The sequence below is a fragment of the Stegostoma tigrinum genome, chromosome 9 (genome assembly GCF_030684315.1).
Source record: "Stegostoma tigrinum isolate sSteTig4 chromosome 9, sSteTig4.hap1, whole genome shotgun sequence".
NCBI classification, from domain to species: Eukaryota; Metazoa; Chordata; class Chondrichthyes; order Orectolobiformes; family Stegostomatidae; genus Stegostoma; species Stegostoma tigrinum.
The window spans coordinates 57,768,582-57,781,049 of record NC_081362.1 but is presented as its reverse complement, the minus strand read 5'-3'; the positions used below and the strand labels follow the sequence as shown (position 1 = coordinate 57,781,049).

Here is a 12,468-nt window from a genome sequence, read left to right as displayed (position 1 = left end):
CCTGCAATCCAATTTTTGGGGACATTGAAATATTCCGTTATTATTTCAAATCAGAAATCAGAAACAAAATCAAAAGCTGTGTAGATCAAAAATGTTGAATTCCAGACAAAGATTCCTTTATTCTCATCCATATCTAATTAGACAGAACTGAAGAAGACGTGCACATATTGAAAAAAAATGTTTAATCATACCAGTAATTTCTTTGGCACAAAATGAAGCAGAATTCAAATACAGTCTTTGCTGTGATAAAAGCACAAATGTAATACTTGCTTCAAGTGACTACCATTGATAATAACTTAGTTACAATTCTGAAAATTGTACTTACTGATCTATGTGGATCTGATACATGTGCTTTTGTAGGAATATTAAGGTGCATTAGACTTTAGACACTATTGATATCAGGAATGGCCACCAGTTGGAACAAAAGTAAGTAGAGCTATGCAAAGAATGAATGCAGATGATGAAACCAGAGATTCAGTCCTCAATTAGTAGAATTTTTAAAAATTCTTTATAGTTGCATATTAGCCAGTTAACTCCATTATACTGAGTCACTGAAACACACAAGTCCATTTCACAAATCGTTATGCCAGTCTTAAAACCCACAATCTCTTAATTGCTAGGCTTTCATCATCACTTGCCACAAAAGATTGAAGTTTGATTCTTCAGTATACACTATAATCATTAAATGTTTCACCAATTGATGAATTACACTTAGGTCCACAACATCTAACATATACAAAATTTCATACACAAACCTTGCTATTAGCTACTTACTGCAATACACTCATACTGTCTGAGTTGGTCTGAATTAGAACAAAATTCAGTTACGCAAAAACCAACATTACCTTCTGCATTTGTTGTGGCTTCCTGACATCGTTAAGAACCAGTTTAAAAATGTCATTTGCAATTTATGTCAAATTCTAACCTACTGTCGAGTGGTATATTCCATCCAACTGCTACTTAATAGCAAAACTTTTAATCACAAATTCAATTCTCATTATATATAGCAGGCCATAATCTCATGAGAAATTCCAAGGTACATGCAGTGACCAGTAAAACCCTTTGAACTCTGAATATAAAATGTGGCCATGGTGGCTGCAGTATCCAGCTGCCTCTCAGCTATTAAGACAGCAAACTGTCAATTAAAACGGCTTGAAGGTCCAATTGTAGTTGAAATCAGCAAAGCTTTTAAAAACAGTAAGTACTGAACTGCCGAAATAGCCAGCATACTTAATTAATTTAAAGCAATAACTCTGCTACTAACAACTGGCAAAAAGTGCCAGCTGCCTGATACAGCCCACTGTCCATAATCAGTTGGGATAAAACAAGCCACAATGGTTTTATGATTTCATTACCAAGGTATGAACAGTTAATTTCTCCCCTTTTAACATGAATTGTGGGAGGTAGGGAACAAGGAATGAGCAGAGGTCATTTAATTAAATACAAAAATGGGGAAATCTGATGGGTATTTTCTACAAACCCTTAGAACAGCTTTAGCTACTTTGGTGGTGAAGATCTGGAAATAGGTTGCTGGTTCCTGTCCATTTCTTTAATGGGTTTTGGTGCTACAGTAATTACATGTTAGTAAAGATTATTTTGACCTGAGAATAAGCAAAAGCCACAAATGCATTAGGACGTTGCACAGCTTCACCTTGATTCTAAGTTCAGGAGAAATATCCTGAATTTTGTTTTCTGATTTCAATTCATTATCGTGACTACAGCTTTGGCACGTCTGTTTAAACACTAAATAAGTTACATAGAAAACATAATTAATAATTTTTAAGAAACCTAATTGGCATTTTTGTTTATACCCAACTCTATAAAATTCAGTGTCTCCATGGCAATGAGTTGACAGTTATAAATGGCAAGTTAAGCAGGCTAGACTTCGTTACAATATGGGAAAAAATCTTAAGAAACAAATATTACAGTGAGTTTAAACAGAAGTTGGAAGAAATACATGAAAATTCTTTAGGAGGGTCAACCTCTCAGAAGCAAAAATATTCCAGGGGAGAATCCACCAAATTTAATTCCACCTCCAGCCACATGCGCGTCAAGTGTCATAAATATTCATGCCAATTAAATAATGCTACAATTTACATAAACATCTGTTGTGCATATTAAACCCCCTTTTTCCAATTGTATGTTGACAACTGGTAACTTGTAATAAATTCACCTGGGGAAAGGAACCATCTCCCATGCCCAGGAAAGGACTGACAGCCTTACAGGCAGCCACAGTAATGGTGATCACTTGCTTTAATTTATTTTCAAAATATGCATTAGAAGCTATTCTGAAATAGATTTGGGTTGACACATAAATCTGCTTATTTGTTAGCTTTGTCCCTGTAGAAATCTACTATGCAGTCTTCAACAAAAAAACAATAGATTTGAAAAATGCAATATCAGGGATTTTTCAGAAACATCTCTCTCAAGAAATCTTAAATTAAAAGGAGGAAATTGCTAGAAACTTCACAAACACAAAGTGGTGCAGCTGCTGGAAGCCTGTAATATAAACAAATAGTGCTGGAAAGACAAAGCAGGCCAGGAAACCTGAGCTTTTCCAGCATTTTCTGTTTATAAGCTAGAAACTTTAGATTTCATCAATATGAAATCAAGGAAAAGGATAACTCAAGACATACTTAATCAGTGGTGGAATTACTAATTTTTTGAACAATGCAATAGCTGGAAACTCTCTGCTGGCACATCACAGCTGAGCCCATTACTGCCCCTATAAGGCATCCCATGCATACAAATTACAATATAGATTGCTGGACAACATGAGAATCAGCTAATGTTTACTCTCCCTCAACCAATGGCTGGGTCAATGAATAACCTTTATAGATACCTCAGAAGGAGCAGCTAACTGAATTTACTCAGAATCAAACCTGGGGATATCCAGTGCTCTAGGCACAGTACAGTGCCAGTCTTTTTGCATTCGTTCGCTGGATGTAGCATCACTGACTGGGTCAAAATTGATTGCCCACCCCCAATGTCCTCAAAAAGATGATATGCTGCCTTCTTGAGCCACTGCAATCCTTTAGAGTTGATTTTTCAGAAAGGAGTTCCAAGATTTTGACCCTCTGATTGTGAAGGAGTAACAACATTGTTTCAATTCAGGATGGTGACTGGCTTAGGAGGAAAGTTGCAACTGATGGTGTTCCTGTGCATCTATTGCCCTGTTCTAAGTGATGGAGGTTGCAGCTTTAGAAGCTGTTTTGAAAGAACCTAAGCAAATTACTGCAATGCTCCGTGTAGCTTATACCCACAGATGTACAGTAGTGTTGAAGGAAGTGAATGGGGTGACAATTATTCAAACTGCTTTTCCCTGGGTGTTAACGACCGAGTCCATCACACTCCTGACTTGTGCCTTACGACTGACAGGCAATGGTGAAACAAGAGGCGAGTTACTCGCTGTAGGGTTTTTAAACTTAAGTTGGTCTTGCAGCCACAGTATTTATAAGGCTGGTCTACTTCATTTCCTGTCAATGATACCTTGTAAACTGTAGATAATGGAGGACTCAACGAAACCAGACAATCTCATTCCAAATAAAGTTGAGGGGTCCTGACCCGAAACATTAAGCTCTCCAGCTCCTCTGATACTGCTTGGCCTGCTGTGTTCATCCAGCTTCACACAATGTTACCTGATTAATAACCAGCATGTCACCTGAATCATGATAAAAACCTAAAAATGTAATCTAACAAAGTTATTCACTTTACAACTTGCTGGTAACTACTTGCAACATTTTTTTAATTGCAGATTTAAAAACTACCAACAAAAATCTCAGTTTATAAACTAAGTCAAATGGTAGGACCAAAGCTGAAAGATGTGTGTTAGATTGCTTTTGTTTCAAGAAAAGTAACAGTGACTAGAAAACTGTGCCCAAGTATACAACAGTGACAGCTAGTAGCTTTACCACAAATGGTGTTTTAAACGGTCTGTGTATGAACCTAAGGACAGATTCCATAAAACCTTGATGCTGTAATTCTATCTTCGAGCACCGTCCTCCTTAACAGATTTTTGGGTACAGAGAACGTTAACTTCTGTCTCTAACATATCGGATGATTGAGTATTCACAGCTCCTAAAGAATACCAAGGATTCACCATTCTCTGACGAAGTTTCTCAATAAGTTATAATTGGCTGACCCCTCAGTTTCAGAATGTGATCTAACCAGGGAGAATATATTTTCAACATGTGCCTTTAGAAATTTTACACTTTTGTCAATTTGATGACCTCCCCTTCATCTAAACTCTAGCATAGACAGTTCTAGTCTACTCTATGCCTTCTCATAGGACAATCCCCTCCGAGCAACCGATCTAGTCAAACCTTGTTTCATTCCCTCTTGGGGACATGCACCCTTCCCATTGTGAGACCAAAACTCCACTTCTTTATACTTGAACCCTTTATAACAAAACCCAGCAATCCATTTATCTTCCTAACTGTACTCACACATTAACTATCACAACGTATGTTCAAAAACTCCCAGTTCCTGTTGAATGCAAATGTTTCCCATTTTCTCACCATTCAACAGATTATTCAACTTCGTTATTTTTCCAACCAAGTGGATAACTCGAAATTTTACGACACAGTATCTGCATATTCTTGTTGACTCGCCCAACTTGCTGATGTCTCTCTGTGGCTTCCTTGTACTTATCTACGTAACTGTGCATTTGTCAGGGGGTTGCCTGCGATATGAAGCACAAGTATAAAAGGCTACTGGACTGAAGGAGGTTCTCTTCGTAGCCTCAATCAACAGCATACAGGAAACAGAGCACCAAAGGTGATTTAAACACTAACACTAATAGTCAGAGAAAACAGTGCACATAAGTTGATGAGGAATTTACTTGCAAGGACATATATTACAAATGTAGTTTGCACTTTTAGTTACCCACCTGAAGTGTGATCTAAATGGAGATCTTTAACATCATAGTGATACCACAGTGTATAATTAGAACATTACTCTTTCAGGAAGCCATAAAGAGGAATAATTTTAATCTTAGCGCTGGACCATTTAAGGTTGATATTGCAATTTTTCACACAAAGTTTAGTGGAAGTCCAAAAAAGTATTCCTAAATTCGGGGCCAACTAAAAAGTTTCAAGACAAAAACTGATCGATTTTTTATTAGGCAAAGGTATTAAGAGACATGGAGAAATGGCAGTCAATAGTGACAGGAAAGATTAACCTTGAGCAGCAGAACAAGTTCAAGTGGATTAACAAACAGCATATGCTCCCTGCTTGTCATATCCCTATGACAGGGGCTAAAGGCAGTGCAGACTTTAAGAAGGCTGAAAAGAATGAGTCTACAGATTATAAAAGCATGGATAGGGTCTTGGTGGTAGTGGTAGTCAAAATGTAGGATGATGACACAAATCAGTACTTGGCTTAATTCAGAAATTGTTCCCATTATTTCAACAGAACTTCCTCAGCAAATGCTGAAGATTTAGTTAGTTAATGCTAAAGGTCAGTAAATTGAACTTTTCAGTTCTTAGGTGGAGACCAGATGTACATAATTTCTGAAGCGATTGCAAAGGTTGTCCCATTTGTTCAACTCTGCGCTCTGAACCAATGTCAAACTGCCTTGTCATCATTTTAGATGATAAAAGAATGTTGTTTTATTCCAAATAACATTCAATACATACCTATTTCATTGCCACTTCCTCCATCCTGAATACTCCAAAGGATTATACTACTTCCAGATGCCACAGCTACCATCTTGTCTTTATCACCAAAAGGTCCTCCAACAACTTTAGCATTAACTGCTACTCGTTCTATTGTCCAGTCTAAATATGGACTTGTGAAAACCTGCTGCCAACCAGAGGACTCTTTAATTCTAGAAATGAACAAGAATCCTTATCAACAATTAATCTTCATTAACACAATGTGCACAGTGCTTTTTGAAAACAGAACATGTTGCAATAATCATTAGTACTTAAATTTTCAAACATCTGCTTCTGAGAATAGTAGTCTACAAAGTTGCGCTAATTTTCTTTCAAACCAATTTCAAGCTGAAGCCATAAATGAAGTTTCAAAGGGAACTGAAAAATTAAGCCAAAATGACAGTAAACTTGTTTAAAGGACACAAATTATAAATTAAACAGAAATTGGGTGCAACATAAAGTAGCACTTTGAAAGAACATACGATTGAAAAAAGCTACCTTAAGTGAGTTCATTTCTGGTGGAAATGATGAATACCATAAAACCTAATGGAAATGTTAAAAGCTAATGACTTTCCCTCCTTGTTTTCTGGACCAATATGGCTCTTCTGCCTTAACTCACACCACTGCATTTTAAACTGGGTTCTTTAAGGCCTCAAGGGCAAATAGAATTACCAGAAAAATGCTGTTATCTGGAAAAGTTAGGTAAAATGGTTTTAAGCTTCAATTTCAAAATGTGGAAATACACAGAAAAGCCAGAAGCATAACAGAAGTCAAGAGCAACAGGTCAGGCAAGTCAAAAATACAAACATTTGTAACATAACGGCAAAACTTCGAGGAGGGCATTTTATAGAAAAATCAAGAAATACTTCTAAATGTAATGTGAATTCAATGCATATAGAGTAATATTTCTAAATTTCCAAGGTATCCCTTAAGAAACCAAATTCTTTTGTTTTCACAATATTAGCCAGCTTGGCATAGTTCTTGCTCAGCTGTCAAAGTCTTCAATAACAGGTAAACTACATAAAAATTCCCTGGTCGACCCATCGTCTCAGCCTGCTCCTGCCCCACCGAACTCATCTCCACCTATCTGGACTCCATTTTCTCCCCTTTGGTCCAGGTACTCCCCACCTACGTCCGTGACACCACACACGCCCTCCACCTCCTCCAGGACTTCCAATTCCCTGGCCCCCAACACCTCATATTCACCATGGACGTCCAGTCCCTATACACCTGCATTCCGCATGGAGATGGCCTCAAGGCCCTCCGCTTCTTCCTGTCCCGCAGGCCTGACCGGTCCCCCTCCACCGACACCCTCATCCGCCTAGCTGAACTCGTCCTCACCCTCAACAACTTCTCTTTTGACTCCTCCCACTTCCTGCAGACTAAGGGGGTGGCCATGGGCACCCGCATGGGCCCCAGCTATGCCTGCCTCTTTGTAGGTTACGTGGAACAGTCCCTCTTCCGCACCTACACAGGCCCCAAACCCCACCTCTTCCTCCGGTACATTGATGACTGAATCGGAGCCGCCTCTTGCTCCCCAGAGGAGCTCGAACAGTTCATCCACTTCACCAACACCTTCCACCCCAACCTTCAGTTCACCTGGGCCATCTCCAGCACATCCCTCACCTTCCTGGACCTCTCAGTCTCCATCTCAGGCAACCAGCTTGTAACTGATGTCCATTTCAAGCCCACCGACTCCCACAGCTACCTAGAATACACCTCCTCCCACCCACCCTCCTGCAAAAATTCCATCCCCTATTCCCAATTCCTCCGCCTCCGCCCCCACGATAAGACATTCCACTCCCGCACATCCCAGATGTCCAAGTTCATCAAGGACCGCAACTTTCCCCCCACAGTGATCGAGAACGCCCTTGACCGCATCTCCCGTATTTCCCGCAACACATCCCTCACACCCCGCCCCCGCCACAACCGCCCAAAGAGGATCCCCCTCGTTCTCACACACCACCCTACCAACCTCCGGATACAACGCATCATCCTCCGACACTTCCGCCATTTACAATCCGACCCCACCACCCAAGACATTTTTCCATCCCCACCCCTGTCTGCTTTCCGGAGAGACCACTCTCTCCGTGACTCCCTTGTTCGCTCCACACTGCCCTCCAACCCCACCACACCCGGCACCGTCCCCTGCAACCGCAGGAAATGCTACACTTGCCCACACACCTCCTCCCTCACCCCTATCCCAGGCCCCAAGATGACATTCCACATTAAGCAGAGGTTCACCTGCACATCTGCCAATGTGGTATACTGCATCCACTGTACCCGGTGTGGCTTCCTCTACATTGGGGAAACCAAGCGGAGGCTTGGAGACCGCTTTGCAGAACACCTCCCCTCATTTCGCAACAAACAACTGCACCTCCCAGTCGCAAACCATTTCCACTCCCCCTCCCATTCTCTAGATGACGTGTCCATCATGGGCCTCCTGCACTGCCACAATGATGCCATCCGAAGGTTGCAGGAACAGCAACTCATATTCCGCCTGGGAACCCTGCAGCCTAATGGTATCAATGTGGACTTCACCAGTTTCAAAATCTCCCCTTCCCCTACAGCATCCCTAAACCAGCCCCGTTCGTCCCCTTCCCCCACTGCACCACACAACCAGCCCAGCTCTTCCCCCCCACCCACTGCATCCCAAAACCAGTCCAACCTGTCTCTGCCTCCCTAACCGGTTCTTCCTCTCACCCATCCCTTCCTCCCACCTCAAGCCACACCCCCATCTACCTACTAATCTCATCCCACCTCCTTGACCTGTCCGTCTTCCCCGGACTGACCTATCCCCTCCCTACCTCCCCACCTATACTCTCTCCACCTATCTTCTTTTCTCTCCATCTTCGGTCCACCTCCCCCTCTCTCCCTATTTATTCCACTTCCTTCTCCCCATCCCCCTCTCTGATGAAGGGTCTAGGCCCGAAACGTCAGCTTTTGTGCTCCTGAGATGCTGCTTGGCCTGCTGTGTTCATCCAGCCTCACATTTTATCATCTTGGAATTCTCCAGCATCTGCAGTTCCCATTATCTCTGATAAAAATTCAATAATTGTGCCTGATTTTCCTCCTGCACTGTTGGTGAAACAGAACTTGTATTTCTCTACACATATTTTAACCTTCAAAAACAAAGTCACAAAAAGAAATATCACTCCCTGCAGAATTCTTAAATTCATCACTTACACATGGTAGAGTTGCCAGTGAATTGTCAAAAGATATAGGTAGAAGATTTAAAAACGACTGTAGGAAAGAGCATAATTTACAGCATGTCTGGTTTCCTACAATATTATTTTGATCCTGATCCTATTATCAACGCTTGGCTCGATTTTCCCCAGGTGTTGCATGAGATTTATTTCATTTATGGAACCACCGGTCCTCAAAAAAAAATGCTATTTGATGTAGAATTGTATGGACCACATGTTACTGCTGTCTGTCTTAGATTATACGCTTTAATCCTTTTTATACTGGGAGGGAAAGAAAAGTCACTTGAAATTCAAATTGGCAGGAATTAAAACACAAGTGAATGTTTTTAAATACCAAAAGACTAAAGAAAACAATTGAACACAAGACTTCCCAAGCGACAGTCTGTTAGGGGAGGAAAGGTGGCTCAGTGGTTAGCACTGCATGGGTCTGGTCCAGTTTCTTCTCAGTCCAAAATTGTGCAGGTCAGTGGACTGGCCATGCTAATTTGTCCATTGTGTCTAAGGAAGTGCAAGCTAGATAGACTAGACATGGTAAATGTAGGGTTACAAGGATAGGTAGGGGAGTGGGGCTGGATGAGATACCCTTTGCAGGGTCAATGTGGATTCTCATGAGCCGAATGGCCTCCTTCCATACTGTGGGGATTCTATGAGTATAGATTGCTTCTTCGACTTAAATAAAATGGTTGAGAATACTCAGTGTGTCAGATAGCACACCAACTTAAAACAGAGTTAACTTTCCAAATTGATGAAAGGTCATCAAGCTGAAATATTATTCTATTAAAAAATACCTAAAAGAACTGCAGATGCTGTAAGTCAGAAACAAAAACAAAAGTTGCTGGAAAAAGCTCTGCAGGTCTGGCAGCATCTGTGAAAGAAAAAAAGAAGAGTCAGTGTTTCAGGTCTGGTCACCCTTCCTCAGAGCGGTGGATTGTTTCTTGTTGAAAAGGATTGAAAACTGAACAGGTGAAGAATACATAAGAATGGAACGTCATCATTAGTCAAGAATAAAAATGAGCTGGTGGTGACATCTGCTGACATTTCCGGAAGCTGGTTTCTTAGCTGAATCACAATGATGCAAGGGTTGAAAGAACAACGATGCTCACGATAACAAAATATGCGAGTTCTGTACTTACTGTTAATTCTGGGTACAAATTTAACCTCAACTGTGGATCAAGTATCTTGCCTTGTCCTCAGTTTTAACCCAGCTAACCTTAACATCCCTGGGTACTACAAGTAATTTAGCACTGCCAATCCACCTACACTGCACATCTTTGGACTGAGGGAGGAAACCGGATCATCTGGAGGAAACCCATGCAGAGATGGGGAGAATGTGCAAACTCCACACAGACAATCACCCGAGGCTAGAATCGAACCTGAGTCCCTGGCGCTGTGAGGCAGCAGTGCGAACCACTGAGCCATCGTGCTGCCCTTTTTAAATCCAAAAATATCACAATAAGCCATTTAAAATCCTATAATATCACCACAATCTGCTAATTTTAATGGAAATAACTCAACTTTTCAAGTTTTTCTATGCATTTGTACACCTTATGCACACACAACTTGCTAGTCACATAATACCTTTAACATACTAAATAGCCCAAAATACTCCATGAGAACGTGGTCAGCAAGGTTTTGGAAAGAATTCTGAGGGATAGGATTTATGACTATTTGGAAAAGCATAGTGTGATTAAAGGGAGTCAGCATGGCTTTGTGAGGGGCAGGTCATGCCTTACAAATCTTGTTGCGTTCTTTGAGGAAGTCACGAGACAGGTTGACGAGGGTCGAGCAGTGGATGTGGTGCACATGGACTTCAGCAAGGCATTGATAAGGTTCCCCACGGCAGGCTCATTCATAAAGTCAGGAGGTATGGGATACAGGGTGACTTGGCTCTCTGGATTCAGAACTGGTTGACTGACAGGAGGCAGAGAGTGGTTGTAGATGGTCAGTATTCTGCCTGGAGGTCAGTGCTGAGTGGCGTCCCGCAGGGCTCTGTTCTTGGGCCTCTGCTCTTTGTAGTTTTTATAAATGACTTGGGTGAGGAGGTTGAGCGGGGGGTTAGTATGTTTGCTGATGACACAAAGGTCGGAGGTGCCGTTGATAGTATCGAGGGCTATTACAGGCTTCAGCGAGACATTGACAGAATGCAGAGCTGGGCTGAGAAATGGCAGATGGAGTTCAACCTGGATAAATGCAAAGTGATGCATTTTGGAAGGTCGAACTTAAATGCTGAATATAGGATTAAAGGCAGGATTCTCGGCAGTGTGGAGGAACAGTGGGATCTTGGTGTTCAAGTGCATAGCTCCCTCAAAGTTGCCACCCAGGTGGATAAGGTTGTTAAGAAAGCATATGGTGTTTTGGCTTTCATTAACAGGGGGATCGAGTTTAAGAGCCACGAGGTTATGCTGCAGCTCTACAAAGCCCTGGTGAGACCACACTTGTAATATTGTGTCCAGTTCTGGTCGCCCTATTATAGGAAAGATGTGGAGGCTTTGGACAGGGTGCAAAGGAGGTTTACCAGGATGCTGCCTGGACTGGAGGGCTTGTCTTACGAGGAGAGGTTGACTGAGCTCGCACTTTTCTCTCTGGAGAGGAGGAGGAAGAGAGATGACCTGATCAAGGTGTACAAGGTAATGTAGGCATAGATAGAGCCAGAGACTTTTCCCCAGGGCAGGATTGACTGCCACGAGGGGTCATAGTTTTAAGGTGTTGGGAGGAAGGTGTAGAGGAGACGTCAGAGGGAGGTTCTTCACCCAGAGAGTTGAGTGTGCATGGAATAGTTTACCAGTGGTAGTTGTGGAAGCAGAGTCATTAGTGACATTTAAGCGACTGCTGGACATGCACATGGACAGCAGTGAATTGAGGGGAATGTAAGTTAGGTTATTTTATCTTTGGATTTGGATTATTCCACGGCACAACATTGTGGGCCGAAGGGCCTGTACTGTGCTGTACTTTTCTATGATCTATGATCTATGAGAAGATCAACAAAAACAATCAAAGCAAAATAAGAGGCAGCACCCTAGTGGATCTGCTCAAGGCCTCAATGTCCTGCTTCATGTTGGAGCCTCATATTATACAGAGGTCTTTGGTGGCACTTTTAAAAGCCATGCAGGAATTCGAGACAACATTGGAGTTCTCATCAGGAGAGTCAACAGCGTTTTCTACTCACGTTGCACTTGGAACTCTCAAGAAGGCAGTTTACCAGGCTGTCGTGTAAGCAGCAAAATTCTTCTGTATTTTAACAAGTTGACTTTTGACTCCTATTTACAGGATAACATAATGAATTGCAATGGTTCTCTGGTACCTGTAACAAACCACGAAGTGTGCATAAGCTACAACAATCCAGTTGTGATGACCAGCTACTATCAGAACTTTTCGGGGATCCACCACTGTGCCTGGCAACGAAACAATATGCAAAAGACAAAATTACAAATTTATTTCTTTCAAAATGGGACATACATTTCACAAAATTATAAGCATCATTACAATACCATTGTGGTTAAAAACTGCCTGGAATGAAATCACTGTCTGAAACGTGCATTAATCTCTTTTGAACCATTTAGCCCATAGATGAAAACGGATAGCTGACAGCAAGACAGAGCAGGCCTTCA

The 12,468-nt window shown here is 41.7% G+C and overlaps 1 protein-coding gene across 5 annotated transcripts in view; it reads right to left on the bottom strand.

The window, feature by feature from the left end:
- The window catches only part of kctd3 (potassium channel tetramerization domain containing 3), a 139,477-nt gene that overhangs the window by 32,604 nt on the left and 94,405 nt on the right, over positions 1-12,468 (bottom strand). For all 5 annotated transcript variants that reach the window (XM_048536176.2, XM_048536174.2, XM_048536177.2 and 2 more), the window contains 2 exons: positions 12,162-12,252; positions 5,637-5,827 (listed from right to left, as the gene is read on the bottom strand). In XM_048536176.2, coding sequence (XP_048392133.1) covers positions 5,637-5,827; positions 12,162-12,252 — 282 coding nt within the window. The remainder of the gene's footprint in view (positions 1-5,636; positions 5,828-12,161; positions 12,253-12,468) is intronic.